This window comes from Ogataea polymorpha (genome assembly GCF_001664045.1).
Source record: "Ogataea polymorpha strain NCYC 495 leu1.1 chromosome Unknown OGAPOscaffold_5, whole genome shotgun sequence".
Lineage (NCBI taxonomy): Eukaryota > Fungi > Ascomycota > Pichiomycetes > Pichiales > Pichiaceae > Ogataea > Ogataea polymorpha.
This window is the reverse complement of record NW_017264702.1, coordinates 312,616-329,023: the sequence shown is the minus strand read 5'-3', so window position 1 is coordinate 329,023 and position 16,408 is coordinate 312,616. Positions and strand designations below refer to the sequence as shown.

Sequence of the window (16,408 nt, the reverse complement as noted above, 5' to 3'; positions counted from 1 at the left end):
ACAGATCTTAGCTAAGTGGCAAATGAAGTGTTGAACGATTGTAAATATCAGACAGGCTAGCACCGCCATAAAAATGTTTGGCTAGAAAATAATTGCGTTAGCTGATTCAGAAACAACATGCCAGGAACATTGATTTTGATCAGACATGGCCAATCGCTGTGGAACAAGGACGATCGATTTTGTGGATGGGTGGACATCAAGCTTAGCGAAACGGGAAGAGAGCAGGCTCGTCACTCGGCCAAGCTGATCTTAGAGTCCGGATACGTGCAACCCGACATTTGTTTCACTTCGAGACTGTCGAGGGCTATAGAGAGCGCGAATATCATACTGGAGGAGATGGATTGCCAGTATATCGACGAGGTCAAGTCCTGGAGACTCAACGAGCGGCATTACGGCAAGCTCCAGGGCGAGCCCAAAAGCCACATTTTGGAGCTGTATGGCAAGGAACAGTACCAATTCTGGCGACGCGCCTTTAAGGGCTGTCCTCCAGCCGTGGATCCGGGCGACAAGTACTACTGCATCGACGACAGGCGATACGCAAGGGTGGCAAAGAACGAACTGCCCCGTGCCGAGTCGTTGCAGATGGTGACCAAGCGGCTTCTTCCCTTCTACAACAAGTACGTGGTGCCGCATCTGGAGGCCGACGAGACGGTTCTCATGGTGACACACGGGTCCATCGTGCGGGCTCTGGTCAAGCATCTGTATGCTATCGATGACGAGGCAATTAGCTCTGTGAACATTCCAAATGGGATCCCCATGGTGATCAAGTTCAACTCGGTCATGGCGCCAGAGACAGAGCATTTTGAGTTCCTCGACCCGGAACGGGCCCGCATCGAGGCGGAAAAGGTCGCCAGACAGGGATTCGAGAAGAGTAAATAAATGATGAAAAATAATTTGCGATAGATCAGAAATTATCTGTCGCGCATTCTTTCAGCAGGGTGTCATGCTGGTTTATATACATTTATAGTCCATATGGAATTAGAGATAAAGTGCACAGAACAGCAATACACCGCGATTACGAGCGATTTTAGCCCCGACACCTTGCTTGGGATCAAGGCCGGACCTGGATCTGGCAAGACCAGAACGATCGCCAGCAGAATTGCGCACCTGCTCAGCACGCAGTCGCAGAGCGGGATGAGGCCAGATAACCTGCTAGTACTCAGTCTCACCAACCGCTCGGTCAACGATCTTCGAACGCGACTCCGTGCTGTTCTGGGGCCCATGGCTGTCCAGATACCCGTCATGACGTTCCACTCGTTCGCAGGCAAGGTGGTAGGGTGCAAATACACTGACTGGAACATTTTGGATGACGACGATCTCCGCAGACTGGCCAGGTTGGTTGACATGGGCCGCAGCGCAAGCTCTGTGGCGGAGTTGCGATCGCACTTGCGCGACGCGCGTCGATCGTCCAACAACGTCGCCGTGGTGGCACGCATCATGGAGATGTTTGGGTCGACGCAGGTTTTCACCCACGACGACGTGTTGGAGGAGTGTTCCAGCCTGCTGAACTTGCCCCCCAAATTTGTTGAGAACTACAAGGTTGTCTTTGTCGACGAGTTCCAGGACGTGTATCCGGCAATTATGAACCTGGTGCTTCAGATCAGCAAGGGCCGGCATCTGACGCTTGCCGGGGACTCTGACCAGTCGATCTACGGCTTTTTGGGAGCATCATTCAAGCAAAACTGGGAGAGACTGATGGAACGGCACCCCAAAGCCAAAATCGTGCACCTGAACCAGTCTTTTCGGTCCACGCCCGAGGTGCTGCAGTTTGCAAACGCAGTTTTGGGACACAGCACTCCCATCCACCACAGCGTGAAGCCGCCATGCGGGCTGTCTCCTCTCCGTCTCTCTTTCGCGTCTCCTGCCGAGGAACGCGAATTCATCTACGACGAAGTTACACGACTGGTGGACATCTCTGAGGGCGCCATAAAGCCTTCCGATATTGCGATTTTGAGCTACACGAACCGCGAAGTCGACTCGGTGCTAAAATATTTCAGCGAACGGGGCCGCTTCGGGCTTTGCAAGCTCAACAGCAACCCACGCTGGCTCCAGAGCCCGTTGTCGTTCTTGATGCAGTATGTGCGCGTGCTGGTTGATCCGCGGGTCAACTTTCCGCTTCTTTGCTCGCTCTCAACCGTTCCCCATATTGGAGAGGCGACGCTTCGCAAGGCTGTTTCGCTGGCAACTGAACACGAGGTGCCTGTGTTCGAATATCTGCATGACTCCGAATACGAAAAACCGAGAAAATTAGACATGCTACCGCATTATGTGAACTATATTGCCAAATGCAGGAGTAAATTGGACCAGAACGACCCTGACCAGATCTTGATAACGCTTCTGAGGATGGGAAAAGAGCTAGGGTTCGATAAAGTCCTGAGCGCGGACGGGTTCACTAAAGACCAGCTGCTGGAGTACAGGCTCCATTTCGACACAATCTACAACACTTTACAACGGGCAAAAGTACAGAAACCACCAGAGCATACAGTTCTCTCCTATTTCATGGAAAATTACAACAACGATACTCTGGTGACCAGCAATAGCATCAAGACTTCTAATGACAATGAAGTCAATTTTTCCACCATCCACACCGCCAAGGGCCTTGAATTCCCCATCGTTTTCATACTTTCGGGAAACAACTACCGTCTCAACGATACTCAGCGCAGGGTTCTCTATGTCGGAATGACCAGGGCTTCATCGTTACTATATTTCAATAAACTTACCAACCAGTTTGTGGATGGTCTAGATCATACATCAAAACCGCTGTTTTCCACACGGGCTCCCAATTGGACCTCCGAGTCAGTTTCGCGACTGATCACCGACTTAGGACGCCGTCCACTCACCAAAGTGCATCAATTGGCATCCAAACTAGCGCATGCGACACTCTAGTATACATTGCTATTTTTTAACTGTTTGCTGCGTCAATATGTGTTTTATTTTAGCCTCAAAGGGCCCGCTTCGAAGAAATTCGATGTCCACATCCTCGACACCCTCAGCAAGTTCAGCAAGCAATGGGTACATTTTTGCAGCTCCTTTGGCCAAAACCAATACCTCTATTGGTTTTTTCAGACCCAGGACTTTCTGTAATTTCTGGTGTGTATTTTTTGGTAGTTGAATCAGCTTCACATTCGCATATGCACTTAAAATAGGGAAGTGTTGGAAAAGTAGCGGTGTTGTCATATCCAGCTTGCACACAAAGAGATATCTAAGAGTGTGGTCGCTGTTCAAGACAAGTTTCATAGACTGGATCTTTTTTGACTGCTCTTCAAGAGCTTTCATGCAGCTGTTGAACCCATAAATGACATACTCGCTAATGGACGGCTTCTCCAACCCAGAGGAATTTTTCTCCGCCTGCGATAGCCTGTTGAAAGTGCCTATCTCCTCGAGGATCGAACACAGCAGATCGACCAGATTGTTTTGTAATTCGACACTCACAGTCGGCCACAGGTTACGGCGGGAATACGGACTAGCCAGAACTGCCTTGAAGACCTCACGTTTCTTCTTCTCGGCCTGTTTCAGTGAGTTGGTGGCCGGCTTACTAGGCTTTTGGACTCTATCTTGGTTGTTCATAACGAATTATATTTTACATAGAATTCCATCCTTGCACCATCAACTACTCTAGTAGTCCTTTTTATGAGTCGGAGGTGGCCCTGGCGGAGGAGTGTAGTTTGCTGGGGGGTTCGCGCTGGAAGAATGCGAAGTATACGTAGGGTAAGTCTCGGCATCGGCTGGGCGAGAGTACACTTGCTCTGGCGAGCTTATTGGCTCGGTGGCGGGAGGCTGAGCATATGGCGAGCTGGTTTGGCCTGTTCCTTGATGGTCGAAGGGATTTGGAGCCGTCTGGCTGCCTCCGTTCACTCCGCTTTGCTCATTGGGACCGCCGGATCCGCTTGTTTTGGAGTACGGAATGAAGTTTCCGTTAATGTCGTAGTACCCGATGTCCTGATTAGGATTCGGCTGTGGTGTATAAGTCGGCAACGGCACACTGTTGCTATCCGGATTTTGACGCTGCGACTGATAGTAGCTTGGAGGTGCCAAGTATTGCGAAATTATGGGTGTTCTTCCCCGTCTAATTCTGCGGACATTAAGCATACAAGTGAAAATAAGAAAGATGACAATTATGGCAGCCAAAAAGGCAAAAAACGCATATCTGGACCCATCATTGCTGTACGTCCAGTACCTTTTCGCCAGGTCTAAAGACTCCGATTGTAACATGATGCGAGAAATAAGGGGGGAAAGATGAAAGTCTTTATTTATCTGCAATTTATATATATAGTTTTGCTTCTGCTGCGAGCCGTCGCGACGCTTGCCATTTTTTTGTTTTTTTGGGCATAATATCTGGGACCGGCCGGCGCCCAGTTACCTGGATTCTGGGTTGTGGCAAGGAGTTGGAGGTTGGAGGAAGGGATAATCACTACTGTAGTCTGGCAGGAAGTCCTCCGAGAGCTGGATCTCGTCATATTCCTTCATCGTCTGTGGATCGATTCGCTGCGCCACAGTAACATGGCACAGCCGGCCTTTGTGATCCAAATAGCATCGCAGCAGCTTCAACTCCTGAATGGAATATGACGGCTTTATTCCTGGGTAGATATAGGGGTTGTCAGATAGCCGGGTTTCATCGTAGGAGGGTGGAAGGTCTCTGTGGCGGCTGGTTGCGGAGGCCAGGCTCCAGGACCGTGGAAATAATGGTAGCACCAGCTTTGAATATATCTGCACTCCCCAGAACACGGCCAGAGTGAGAATCAACAACAAAGTTAAACAGGATAAGATGACCACGATAACTACCCTGGAGTTTGACGGGAGCTGGGATTCAGATTGTGTGCGAGACATACTTCATTTGCTCTGTCAGCAGAGCTTAAATACTCAGCCAGAACAGACAATTCACCTTTATGCATCCGTACACCAGATAAATGTACAATAGCCTAAAAACAATATGAACCCTTAAAATATCTTGCCCCCAATTTTGACATTATGGATACCAGAGTAATTACAATCTCGCCAGAATTGAGCTCAATGTAAGGCCTCCCTACATGAAACCTCTAACAGCAAGTCCACATATTAAGGAGCGTTTGTGGAACATTCTCTCGCTCGTAGAGAATGGATTCAAAAAGGGAGAATCCATATGTCTTGTTCTCAAGAAACAAAAGGAATGTTTGAAACGAAAACGCGAGTCATCTCTAAGAACTCCAATGATGACTACCAGCATAACAGAAATACATTTCCCGTCTTTGGATCCAGATATCAATCTTAAATTCGCTTGCTATCTCAAGGTTCTAAGATTATTGTTTGACCAAATATCTTCTATGCCAAGCTTTTTTGTCTCCAAGCGACAAATCTATTATCGCGATGTGACTCTGTTCAAAAAGCAGGCTGTGATCAACCAGTGTATTGATGATATCGCCAGCTCCTTCGGAGTCTCTACGGAGACCTTGGGAGTAGTGGCAGCACAAAAGGGTTTAATCTATGCAAATCTGCAATATTACTATAGAGACCGATTTGTCAAACTTGAGAAAAAAGAGGGCACCATGCTCTTGCCGCTCATCTCTCTGGAGTCTCATCATGAAGACTTCCGCTTTGTTTCACCTTGTCCAGAAGAGATTATCATTGTGGAAAAGGAGTCGGTCTTTTCTAAATTATGCAAGGAGCACGACCATGGAAATAAAATACTCATCACTGCTAAAGGTTTTCCCGACAGGCTGACCAAACGGTTCTTGTACCATTTAACACAGCATTATCCGGAGGCAAAGGTCGTAGCATTGGTCGACAGCGATGTCTACGGATTGATGATATTGAAGGAGTACAAATACACTCCCGCGATCAAAATCACCGAGTGCCCGATATTGCCAGTCACAGTCAAGGACGAGTGTGCTAGAAAAACCACCTCAAGGCTGGACGAGCTAGGTCACATGCATTCGTGCTGGTACGTCTCTCCGTGTTCGAGATTACAATATGGTGGAACGTTTCTTTTTGACAACGCTAATCGTCTCGGGCATCTAGATATCACTTACAGGGATTACAACAATATGAAATCTTTTTTGCGAACGCTTCTCGAGCTCGAAGATGTATCGTCCGATGGCGAAATGAAAAAAGTGGTGAGAGAGCTTCAAATGGGGATGTATTTTCTTAAGAAAAGGGAAATGGATTAGAGAGGTTTTAGGTGTGTTTCGGACTTCAATGGCGAGAAAAACGGTCGGTCACGAGCCGCGCCAGATTTTAGGGTTTTTTTTGGATAACTCCGCTCAAATTTTAGCGTATTTTACTCCTCTTTTCCAAAAAAGAAATGAGAACAATCACAGTTGGGTTCTGGTTTGCATTGGGAGGGGTTGACAGTATTAAAAAGGCAAAGTCACCAGAATACGTTTGAGAAATTCCAATATGCTGAGTGAATCGAGCACTGGTGTCAGTTCCACGAGGACCCAGTCAACAACATCGATAGCCACCATACAAACGGCCGCCACCACTCCAGAGTTCTTTCCGAGCTTGGTAGAGAGTGAAGTGGGAAATCTGCTACACGCTAACCTCTTTTCGCTCGACCAAAGGGAAGTTGTGGATGACGACGCTGAGTCTGCCACCACAGAGCTGGCGACGGACGTTGCTGATCCGGAGCGCGAAAAATGGGTCATCTGTTTAGTTGGGCTTCCTGCCAGTGGGAAATCAACAGTTGCTGAGCACCTTGAGACATACGTTAATAGAGTGAAGCGCGCAGATTTACGTTTCAAGTGTTTCAACGCTGGTAATGTGAGAAGAAGGTATGAAAAGCAGTTAACGCACAAATTTGATTTCGATTTCACTAAAAGCGCTACACAACGTCTACGCGAACTATATGCGTTTGAGGCACTAAACGAGCTTACCAGCAGCCTTATACGTGATGAGATAGACATTGGGATGTTTGATGCCACCAATACAACGAAGGAAAGAAGAGAGAAAGTAGTACAGACTATCAGACAAACGGCTTCTGAAGCGAACGTGGTGATCAACATTGCCATTTTGGAAGTTTGCTGTACAAACATTTCTTTGAGGAGATACAACATTGAGCGCAAAACCACTAATAAAGACTACTATGGCATGCCGCGCGAGGAAGCCATCACCGATTTTCTCAAACGAGTTGAGAAGTATGAAAAAATTTACGAGAAGGTTACGTTAGAGGAGATCGACCGATTGGACGTCAACTATTTCATCATGTCCAATGTGGGCGAGTCGTTCAGCTACAACTGCGGGAGGAAAGTAATTGGAAAGAACAACGTGGGGCGCTTCGAAAGTGTGCTTTTGCAGCATATTTATGATTTTTTGCTACACTACAGATCTACTTTTGGGCAACATTATCTGTCAGAAGTTGAAAAGTTTTATAGAGATGGGTACAAGCCCGTCAAGCAAGTTTTTGCCACGAATTAATACACTGTAAATGATATGTGATACGTCGAATTTATTTATTAGTCATTCCAGGAATATTTGGTAAAGAATTAATTCCTTGCAGGCCCGGCAATCCTGGCAATCCTGGTAACCCAGACAATCCTGGGAGTCCAGAAGGCGCAGACGGCTGGAAGTGTTTCTGCTCCGACTCTCTTCCGTTCTGTTCCATCGCAAACGGCTGCTTTTCCGCCCAGGATTCTCCGGTGTAGGCGTTGTCTTTGAATGCAAGCGGATCGTTTGGTCTGGATCGACACCAGAAGCGCATTGATTTATCCGCTCCGGCAGTACACAGTAAGTGTCCAAGAGGATGATATTCAAGGTCATGAATGGCCTTGTCGTGAGCGTATGGGATTCTGTGGAGCGGAGAGGTGGTGGAAGCAGGTAGTTTTTCTCTGTTGAACACCAAGTCTTGATTTAATTCTTTTGCAAGGTCGTAGGTGGACAACGACCCGTCGTAACCACCAATGGTGAGTGTTGACGAGTGAACAGGGTGCCAGGTAATAGAGGTCAAGTCAACGTCGTCCGTAGATTTTATAACGTTGATAGTTTTCATCAGTCTGATGTCAAAAATTCTGGTGGAATGATCTCTGGAACACGCTGCTAACAGTCTTTGGTTTCCTTTCGGCTGGAATCGCACCTTTGTCACCGTATGTTTGAAGTCATGGATGGTAGATATGCATTTCCCGTCTCTTGGATCCCAAAATTTCACTAAGTTATCTTTGGAGCCACTAACGACCAATCCCAAAGTTGGATGCCAGTCACAAGCTTTGACGTCCCAATGGTGTCCTTTCAAAGTGCGTTCTTCGGTAGCTGTACTGAAGTTCCATATCTTCAGCGTAAGGTCGTCGGAGCAACTCACAAACTTTGAGTCATTTGGTGAGAAAACTATGTCCTGAATTGCATTGTCGTGAGCCTTGGGGAGAATGTTGACGTTATTGAAGTTTGGCTGCCAAAACTTGATGCAACCGATCTGGTCCGCACTAAGCAGCCAGTCTCCATTATGACTATATTGCAGTGCAAAAATGGGCGAGTCATGGGCCTGCATGATAGACTCGAAGTTAAAAGTCAAGCCATTCCAGATGGTGAACTCTCCAGAGTGAGACGAAACCAGCACTCGGCGCGCATCTGGCGTCCATTTGAGCGCATGTATAGCGTGCTTGGATTTGTTTGTCGAAACGTGGACAAATTTGGTGGCCAGATCCACCACTTCTGGCTGCTCTAAATGCGGAGGCAACAGCTGGGACAGGTATGACATCTCTGGGCGGATCTTCCCCAATGGTTGGCGACCTCGGCGATTGTACACATTTTTCTGGACCATGTATCTACCCAAAGGAGTAAAGTAGTCCACTGTACGCCGGTGTTGGAGTTTTTTCTCGCTCTCGTCCTCTTTCCTTTGGAACATGGTGAACAAAAGTACTAATTATCTGATTTTTTTTTTTCGGTGCAGAGATGACTCCCCAGACTCAAGCTTGTTTTGCATATTTTGCAAACAAGTTCTTATATCTCTTTTCCACTGATATACGGACCACCACTGTTTGGGCTTGAATACAGCGCTCCTTTACTAAAGCCCGTCTACGCCGTCCATGTCTGAATCTTTACGAGGTCCCACTCAGTCACTCAACTCCCTCGAGCCTCTGCTCGTGGAGCCTCAAAAAAACCAGAAACAGCCCCGTGGCAGCTTTGGTGCATCGCAAGATATTCGCAGCATGCGCAGCATGCACCAGTACTCGTTTTCGTACGTGAAAATTGTTTTTGTAGTCGCGCTTTTCGTGACCTCGTTGATCGCATTCGTGACGCAAACAGAAACCACCGCTTATTTATACAACGAGCTGAAATTTGGAGAACCGATCTTGCTGTTGCTCATAACACATGGGTCCTGGTGGGTCCTGTGGCCTCTACAATTTACAGGCATCGCCACATATAAGACATTCAGACGGTATTTGCGTCATAAACACGGCTACCAAGACGCCAACGGTAAGCATTGGAAAGGCGTTAGACGCGCCTTTGCTAGCTCTGTGAAGACCCAGCACAAGAACATTTTCTACAGCGCCGAGCTGACAATCAGGGCCAACCAAAAGGGGTACGAAAAGGAGTTCGGACCCCACAGTTTTAAGCAATTCTCACAGTTCTTCAAGAGCCAGGCTATACAGTACATTTTCAAATCTACCTTGGCCCTCTCTGTCATTTTAAACTTGGCGGGAATTACTTGGTACATTTCAATGGGGATGTCCACCGGATCAGACGTGACTGCCATTTACAACTGCAGCGCTTTCACAGCGTACATGTTTGCCATACCTATCTTAGGAGAAAAATTCTCTCTCATAAAGCTGGGCTCGGTGGTGCTGGCCATTGTCGGAGTCATGGTTGTAGCATATTCGGGGAGGGACCAGGATGCCGGAGACTACCCACATAGACTCCAGGGCGACATCATAATTCTTATTGGCGCCATTCTGTACGGCCTGTACGAGGTTATGTACAAGAAGAAATGCTGTCCTCCGTCCAGCGAGGTCAGCGCCAGAAGACAGGCCACCTTTTCAAATTTCACAATGTGCCTCATAGGAATCAGCACCCTCATAGTGGTTATCATTCCAGTCGTCATAGTGCAGCTTCTGGGATGGCACAGGTTCAAGTTCCCGACGTCAAAGGCCCAATGGCTGTACATTTTCCTGTCGACCATCTCGAATCTCATTTTTAGCGTCTCGTTTCTTGCACTTATGGCGCTGACGTCGCCAGTGTTTTCATCTGTTGCGTCTCTGGTTACCATTCTACTCGTCGGAGTGGTGGAGTGGCTTCTCTGGGGAATCGAAATCAGTTTTCCGCAGATGTTGGGCTACCTGCTTGTGGTGGGCGGATTCGGGCTGCTTACGTACGCATCATGGAACGAGATTACCGAAGAGGACACCGCTGATGAGCTTATCGACACGGACACCGAGTCTGTGATGAGTACTAGCTGACAGAGCACGCCTGGGAATATATGATTATATAATCAAAAATGACTTTGGGCTTCAAAAATTTATGGTATTTTCCGAATTGGCGTAGAAATAAAATAAAAAATTCGTCATGAGTGGGCTTGTTGAGAGCACCGAAAATTTGAAGATTGAGTCTGCTGAGCAGAAGATCACTCCATGGGAGGTTGAAGGAGCCGTTGTCGATGGCCATGCTGTGGGGATCGATTACGAGAAACTGATCAAGCAGTTCGGAACCAAGCCGATCACAAAGGAGACTTTGGAGAGATTTGAGCAGGTGACCGGCTATGAGCCTCATCACTACTTGAAAAAAGGCCTGTTCTTCTCCGAGAGAGATTTCAGCAGGATTTTAGACTTATACGAGCACGGCGAGCCGTTCTTTTTGTACACTGGTCGTGGTCCTTCGTCAGATTCCATGCATCTGGGTCACATGATTCCATTCACGTTCACCAAGTGGTTACAGGACGTTTTTGATGTGCCGTTGATCATCGAACTGACCGACGACGAGAAGTTTCTGTTCAAGCAGAAGCTGACCATTGAGGATGTCAAGAGGTTTGCCAAAGAGAATGCCAAGGACATCATCTCTGTGGGCTTTAAGCCAGAAAACACATTCATTTTTTCCGACCTTGAGTATATGAATTCTGCGTTCTATGAAACGGTGGTTCGTGTCTCGAGACAGATCACCACATCGACGGCCAAAGCTGTTTTTGGATTCCAAGACGCCGACTGTATTGGTAAGCTACATTTTGCCTCTGTTCAGATCGCCACTGCCTTCCCTTCGTCTTTCCCTGATGTGCTCGGGCTGCCTCCGAAAACGCCATGTTTGATTCCCTGTGCCATTGACCAGGACCCATACTTTAGAGTTTGCAGAGATGTTGCGGACAAGCTCAAATTTAGCAAGCCATCCTTGGTCCACTCGCGGTTCTTCCCTGCTCTGCAAGGTCCTACAACCAAGATGAGTGCGTCTGACGAAAATAGCGCCATCTTCATGACGGATACTCCTAAACAGATCCAAAAGAAGGTCAACAAATACGCTTTCAGCGGTGGCAAGGTGAGCGTCGAGGAGCACAGAAAGTACGGTGGAAACCCAGATGTCGATGTCGCGTACCAATACCTGTCCTACTTCAACGAAAACGAAGAACTTCTTACCAAGGTTGCTGAGCAATACCGTTCTGGTGAGCTTTTGTCAGGCGAGATGAAGAAGCTGTGCATAGAAACGTTGCAGAAATATGTGAAGGAATTCCAGGAAAGGCGCGCAAAGGTCGACGACGAGGTGCTACAGTCGTTTATGAGGCCTCACAAGCTGGTCTTTGGAACCAAGGAAAGACGCGTTCCTGCTAAGGAGAGGCAGAAGAAGAAATAGTAGTATGTACACAGTCTATAATCCCTGCAAATATGCGATCGAGCTATCCAGATGCTGCCTCATTTTGGCGAAGGCCGTGCTGATGGAGTTCTCACTGATGTCAAGCTCTTTGAAATTGTTTTTCAAGCATACCTTGACTTTTTTCCTCACATCTTCAAGCTGTTTTCTGGCCATCGATTTGTACTCTCTATTTTCATTGCGCAGCGTTGTCAAGATTGACTTGAGATCCTTAGTATTTCCTCTAAGAAATGCAACTTGCTTGTAGGTGTCGAATATCACGGCGTGGTAGTAGTTGAACTCCGAGGAAAGCATTGTATCCGGCTTCGGAGGCAAGGGCAGTGGCTCTGTGTTCTCGAAATGCTGGATCAGGACCGAGAAGCTCCATTTTTCGATTTCAGACAGCTGCACTTTGGCATAGAGCTCCAGCAGTTCCTTCTTCCTTTCGTTCGTCTTGCGCGACTCAGGATCGTAAATGAGAAGCTCTCTGAGCACAAGAAGCCGTAAGTGAGCGCCATTATAGTACTGCGGCAGTTTGCTGTCCACCTCCGCCAGACGCTCGTGAACACCACAGTCCCAGAATGTTTTGAAGTCTCTGTTGTCGCTAATTTCTTGATCACGAAGACTACGCAGCACAGAAACCTGTTCCTCAATGCTCTTTTGGTCGTCTTTGAGCCTGTATGCTCTGATAAGCTCCACAGAAGTAGATAGTTTGCCAAAGGAAGTGTTGAGCCTGTTGTAAAGTTCCATAAAACCTTGGAGTTTGTTCATAGCCGTACTTTGGAATCCGCTGATTATCATATGAGGTATCTCTCTCTGAACGTTTTGGGTGTAAAACCTAGCCACCTCCACCAAAGGACCAGCTCCTATCGACCGTCTCGTGCCGATGATATAGGAGAGTGTGTCGTGCTGAACAAACTTGATTTTCAGAGACCTATAAAGCTCGTCTGCAGCAGGCTGAAGATTAGCAATTGTGTACAGTCTCATCAGCCAGAGCTTCAAATGGAATTCGTATTTGTTTTTCACTAGAGCCTCCTCCAAAATCACAATCAACGAATAAATCAGTTCCAAGCCAAAATCTGAGTGTTCTATCGATGCCTCCATGGCGAGAATCAAGAATTCATATCCAGGGAAATAATCAAATTCTTCGAGACACTCTAGATGGTACTTTGTTTTATTGTACAGCATACAGCAATCGGCGACGAACTGTTTTTCTCTAGAATCCAAAGCCCTGAACTTCATGATGTTGACCGCACTTATCACGTGGTCGAGTGTTGGCTTCTTCAGAGCCACAAATGCATCATATCTATTCTTCAAATATGGTTCCTTGAAGATGCCTTTTGGGACATAGGGTTTCAAATCAGTGAAGCAACAAAGCTTTGCTCCGTAATCATGGAAATATTCTTCAATTGCGCAAGGCTCGTGAAGCTCAACAGCCGCGAGCTTGGTGTTACGGGAGGCGTAGGAAGTAATTAGTTCTCTGCACTCGTCAAGCTTGTCAGTTGCTTTGGCAGCTTTTATGAGCAGCTTCCACGTATCCCAGTCGTCCTCATTGAGATGAACTAGGTAGTTTTTGCAAGCTCTAAAAAGTTCTTCTGGCTCGTTCATTTTGTCCAATGTTTCCAAATAAATAATCTTGAGCTCCAAGTCGTTCTCCTTGGCAAGAAAGTTTTCCATAAACCTAACGCTTTCATCATCTCTTCCCGCAAGCTGTAGCAGACGAACGTAAACATAGACGTGCTGTGCTGTTTGAAGTCCAACCTGTTCCATCAATCTGACACCCAATTGCGGGTACAGCTTTTGCATCGAAGCAGCCAAGGTACAGCAGCGACAGGTGAGCATCAGACATGTTGCGGCCCAGAATTTGAACAGTTGAGTATCCACAGACTGCTTTGCAGTTGCAACGGCCCTTGTTAGAAGCATTGATGCCTTCTGCATGCCCAAAATATCTCCTCTGGCCACACTGAAGGTGAAATATTCGTAAACTAGATCCACAGAGGGATATTTTTTGCAAACCTTGTCGAACACATCCTGTTGCACCTCACATAGATCATAAACGTTTGCAAGAAGTTTCAACGCGTCCGGATCACTAGGGAGTTTCTCCAATAAATGATCAGCCTTGGATTCGGCTTCCTGTCTTTTCCCCGACAACGCCAGGATCTCGGCCTCTAGAGCATAAAAATAAGAGCTATTGGGATACGCCTTGATTTTCTTGGAAACCAAACTCAGAGCGTTGCGCCAATTTCCCGCCCGCACAGCGTTTTCAATCGCCGAATCTTTGTACATGAATCTTGCGACAAATATTTTTTTACTGTCTACTTATTTTTGAGAGCCCCGGTAGATGTGGAAAGGCGAGGCCTGGTTGTTTCCGAAAACCAGAGTCTCAGCAATAACAGTGTTCTCCTTTCTAGTGGCAGCAAAGACAATCAATTCTGCAATGTCATCAGCATACAATGGCTCTGTGTCCTTGTAAACGGCAGCAGCTCTTTCTTTGTCACCCTTGAACCGAACCAGAGAAAACTCCTCAGTGGCAACGTTACCAGGCTGGACCTCGATGACTCTAATCTTGGTGTTGATCAGTTCTTTTCTCAAGGCGCTGGTGAAGAAGTTCAACGCAGACTTGGTAGCACAGTAGATGCTGCCGCCAGGGTAAGCCTCTCTACCTGCAACAGAGCCCAACTGTATGATATCACCCTTGTTGCGCTTCTTCATCTGCTGGACGACCAATTGCGTCAGCTCAATCATTCCCAGAACATTGGTCTCAAACATCTCCTTCACATCGGCAGAATCAACAGAACCAACAGGATCAAGACCCAAAGCCTTACCAGCATTGTTGACTAGGACATCGATCTCAGAGAACTCCTCGGGCAAACTCTTGAGGAATGGGGAAATCTGGTCGGTCTTCGAAACGTCTAGGGCGCCAATGAAAACTTTGATTGAAGGATAAGTCTTCAAAAGCTCCTCTTTCAAAGCCTTCAGCTTATCTTCTCTACGGGCAGTCAAAACCAGTTTGATGTTGCCTGCACCTGCCTCAGCAAAGTGCTTTGCGGTACTGTATCCAATTCCAGTGGATGCACCAGTAATCAGGATATTCTTGCCAGCGAGTCTCTCTGCAATTTTACCAAACATTGTGTAGTTAGATTAGCTTTCTCAAGGGAAATCTTATCAAATTTGTCAAGTCGCTGGTTGGCGGAGGTCGGTTTCCTTTTAGTGCAAGGATGTATGACTTGTAATTTTCAGTTCATTTTGACCACTTCCAGGCATCGCATAGCAAAATTCAAAGGGGCCCGCCGGGTCTTGCCTGCGGGAACGATCTTGCTGCTAATGCAACAAGATAAGATGGCGTGATTCAGGCACTCGTTTAGTCGCACATTTATCAATCTTACTCGGGGTGCCGGGGCTCGCTCAGCCCGTATCGGCAATCAGCTGCGCCAGGCGGCCATCAACAATAGTCCCTGAGTGTGCCACGCTCTTGCTCTTGCCACGGCGTATCTCAACTTGTTCCGCTTCCTATTCAAATCAGACGATGCCGACCCCCGGTAGCAAGCAACGATGACGTAATCACGGAATCCTCCGAGAATCAGCAGGACGATTAGGTAGGAGGTTTATTGTTGCGCTTTCACTTGCTTTAACTATAAATACCGCACACTTTATCAGACTGAGACCAAGATGGCTGTCCTGCAATCGTCTACATACGGAAAAGACAATGTTAAGTTTCTCAAGGTTAAGAAAGACCCCCTGAATCCTAAGGTCCACGAGGTGATGGAGGCAACTGTCAAGGTTCTTCTTGTTGGAAACTTTGACGTTGCTTACACCAAGGCCGACAACGCTCCTATTGTCCCAACCGACACGATCAAGAATACGATTCTTGTCGAGGCTAAAAAGTTTGACGTGTTTCCTATCGAGGGTTTTGTTGCTCATCTGGGTCTGCACTTTATTAACAAGTACTCTCACGTCAGCGGCGTGGATATTGAGATTTTCCAGCACAGATGGACCAAGTACCCTGTCAACGGCAAAATTCATGATCACTCGTTTTTGAAAGACGGGGAAGAGCTCAGAACCGCCTCACTGAAGTACAAACGCTCTGGGGAGTTTGTTCTCAAGTCTGGAATTAAGGACTTGACTGTTCTAAAGTCGACCGGCTCCATGTTCTACGGGTTCAACCAGTGTGATTACACCACGCTCAAGCCTACCACTGACCGGATCTTGTCTACGGATGTCGACTCCGTCTGGGAGTGGGACTCCAAGAAGCTCGGCTCGCTGCAGAACGTCATTTCGCAAGCAAGAGCAGGTCTCTTTGATTCCGCATACAAGAGCGCCAGAGAAACCACCTTGAGCCTGTTTGCGCTAGAAAACTCAGCTTCTGTGCAGGCCACCATGTACAACATGTGTGAGGAAATTCTGAAACTTGTCCCACTGGTCAGCAACGTTTCGTACAGCCTGCCTAACAAGCACTACTTCCTAATAGATCTTAGTTGGAAGGGTCTGGAGAACGACAACGAGTTGTTCTATCCATCTCCGCATCCAAACGGATTGATCAAGTGCACTGTTGGAAGAGAAAAGAAGGCCAAATTCTGAGAGGTTTTGCATTCTTTATACATGAGCATAAATAATACATTAATTTAAGACACAGTTGCTCTAGACAAATATTTATGGATTTTATTTAAACTTTCTT

The 16,408-nt window shown here is 47.1% G+C and overlaps 13 protein-coding genes across 13 annotated transcripts; 7 read left to right on the top strand and 6 right to left on the bottom strand.

Moving 5' to 3' along the window:
• Nucleotides 1-117: 117 nt before the first annotated feature.
• Nucleotides 118-1,003, top strand: OGAPODRAFT_82924 (uncharacterized protein; the record flags this gene model as incomplete). Its single annotated transcript, XM_018356662.1, has 1 exon — nt 118-1,003. The coding sequence occupies one exon, from the start codon at nt 118-120 to the stop codon at nt 877-879; it is 762 nt and encodes a 253-aa protein (XP_018209769.1). The 3' UTR covers nt 880-1,003.
• OGAPODRAFT_94671 (uncharacterized protein) lies at nt 973-3,565 on the top strand (the record flags this gene model as incomplete). The annotated part of the gene is made up of 2 exons (XM_018357596.1): nt 973-2,799; nt 2,825-3,565. 2 exons carry the CDS (start codon nt 973-975, stop codon nt 2,867-2,869), a joined length of 1,872 nt encoding a protein of 623 aa, XP_018209768.1. The 3' UTR covers nt 2,870-3,565.
• Nucleotides 1,051-3,567, bottom strand: OGAPODRAFT_94670 (uncharacterized protein; the record flags this gene model as incomplete). Its single annotated transcript, XM_018357595.1, has 1 exon — nt 1,051-3,567. One exon carries the CDS (start codon nt 3,565-3,567, stop codon nt 2,896-2,898), a length of 672 nt encoding a protein of 223 aa, XP_018209767.1. The 3' UTR covers nt 1,051-2,895.
• A 48-nt stretch (nt 3,568-3,615) lies between these two features.
• Nucleotides 3,616-4,214, bottom strand: OGAPODRAFT_77078 (uncharacterized protein; the record flags this gene model as incomplete). Its single annotated transcript, XM_018356268.1, has 1 exon — nt 3,616-4,214. A coding segment is annotated over one exon (599 nt), but the record flags the coding sequence as incomplete, so codon positions are not given.
• A 142-nt stretch (nt 4,215-4,356) lies between these two features.
• On the bottom strand, nt 4,357-4,962 carry OGAPODRAFT_94668 (uncharacterized protein; the record flags this gene model as incomplete). Its single annotated transcript, XM_018357594.1, has 1 exon — nt 4,357-4,962. The coding sequence occupies exon 1, from the start codon at nt 4,825-4,827 to the stop codon at nt 4,357-4,359; it is 471 nt and encodes a 156-aa protein (XP_018209765.1). The 5' UTR covers nt 4,828-4,962.
• Nucleotides 4,963-5,027: 65 nt separating this feature from the next.
• Nucleotides 5,028-8,771, top strand: OGAPODRAFT_94667 (uncharacterized protein; the record flags this gene model as incomplete). Its single annotated transcript, XM_018357593.1, has 1 exon — nt 5,028-8,771. The coding sequence occupies one exon, from the start codon at nt 5,028-5,030 to the stop codon at nt 6,141-6,143; it is 1,116 nt and encodes a 371-aa protein (XP_018209762.1). The 3' UTR covers nt 6,144-8,771.
• Nucleotides 5,048-8,771, bottom strand: OGAPODRAFT_16784 (uncharacterized protein). Its single transcript, XM_018354667.1, has one exon. It carries the CDS (start codon nt 8,723-8,725, stop codon nt 7,421-7,423), a length of 1,305 nt encoding a protein of 434 aa, XP_018209764.1. The 5' UTR covers nt 8,726-8,771; the 3' UTR covers nt 5,048-7,420.
• OGAPODRAFT_94666 (uncharacterized protein) lies at nt 5,049-8,771 on the top strand. The gene has a single exon (XM_018357592.1). It carries the CDS (start codon nt 6,373-6,375, stop codon nt 7,387-7,389), a length of 1,017 nt encoding a protein of 338 aa, XP_018209763.1. The 5' UTR covers nt 5,049-6,372; the 3' UTR covers nt 7,390-8,771.
• Nucleotides 8,772-8,936: 165 nt separating this feature from the next.
• On the top strand, nt 8,937-10,409 carry OGAPODRAFT_82922 (uncharacterized protein). The gene has a single exon (XM_018356661.1). It carries the CDS (start codon nt 8,991-8,993, stop codon nt 10,359-10,361), a length of 1,371 nt encoding a protein of 456 aa, XP_018209761.1. The 5' UTR covers nt 8,937-8,990; the 3' UTR covers nt 10,362-10,409.
• A 58-nt stretch (nt 10,410-10,467) lies between these two features.
• OGAPODRAFT_94663 (uncharacterized protein) lies at nt 10,468-11,779 on the top strand (the record flags this gene model as incomplete). Its single annotated transcript, XM_018357591.1, has 1 exon — nt 10,468-11,779. The coding sequence occupies one exon, from the start codon at nt 10,468-10,470 to the stop codon at nt 11,734-11,736; it is 1,269 nt and encodes a 422-aa protein (XP_018209760.1). The 3' UTR covers nt 11,737-11,779.
• OGAPODRAFT_94662 (uncharacterized protein) lies at nt 11,780-14,019 on the bottom strand (the record flags this gene model as incomplete). The annotated part of the gene is made up of 2 exons (XM_018357590.1): nt 11,780-11,790; nt 11,832-14,019. The coding sequence occupies 2 exons, from the start codon at nt 14,017-14,019 to the stop codon at nt 11,780-11,782; spliced, it is 2,199 nt and encodes a 732-aa protein (XP_018209759.1).
• Nucleotides 14,020-14,026: 7 nt separating this feature from the next.
• OGAPODRAFT_16782 (uncharacterized protein) lies at nt 14,027-14,882 on the bottom strand. The gene has a single exon (XM_018354666.1). The coding sequence runs from the start codon at nt 14,860-14,862 to the stop codon at nt 14,053-14,055; it is 810 nt and encodes a 269-aa protein (XP_018209758.1). The 5' UTR covers nt 14,863-14,882; the 3' UTR covers nt 14,027-14,052.
• Nucleotides 14,883-15,344: 462 nt separating this feature from the next.
• OGAPODRAFT_16781 (uncharacterized protein) lies at nt 15,345-16,371 on the top strand. Its single transcript, XM_018354665.1, has one exon. It carries the CDS (start codon nt 15,403-15,405, stop codon nt 16,309-16,311), a length of 909 nt encoding a protein of 302 aa, XP_018209757.1. The 5' UTR covers nt 15,345-15,402; the 3' UTR covers nt 16,312-16,371.
• Nucleotides 16,372-16,408: the final 37 nt, after the last annotated feature.

Coding starts and splice junctions, on each gene's coding strand:
- OGAPODRAFT_94666 (XM_018357592.1), top strand. CDS start 6,373: ATGCTGAGTGAATCGAGCACTGGTGTCAGTTCCACGAGGACCCAGTCA.
- OGAPODRAFT_16782 (XM_018354666.1), bottom strand. CDS start 14,862: ATGTTTGGTAAAATTGCAGAGAGACTCGCTGGCAAGAATATCCTGATT.
- OGAPODRAFT_16781 (XM_018354665.1), top strand. CDS start 15,403: ATGGCTGTCCTGCAATCGTCTACATACGGAAAAGACAATGTTAAGTTT.
- OGAPODRAFT_16784 (XM_018354667.1), bottom strand. CDS start 8,725: ATGGTCCAGAAAAATGTGTACAATCGCCGAGGTCGCCAACCATTGGGG.
- OGAPODRAFT_82922 (XM_018356661.1), top strand. CDS start 8,991: ATGTCTGAATCTTTACGAGGTCCCACTCAGTCACTCAACTCCCTCGAG.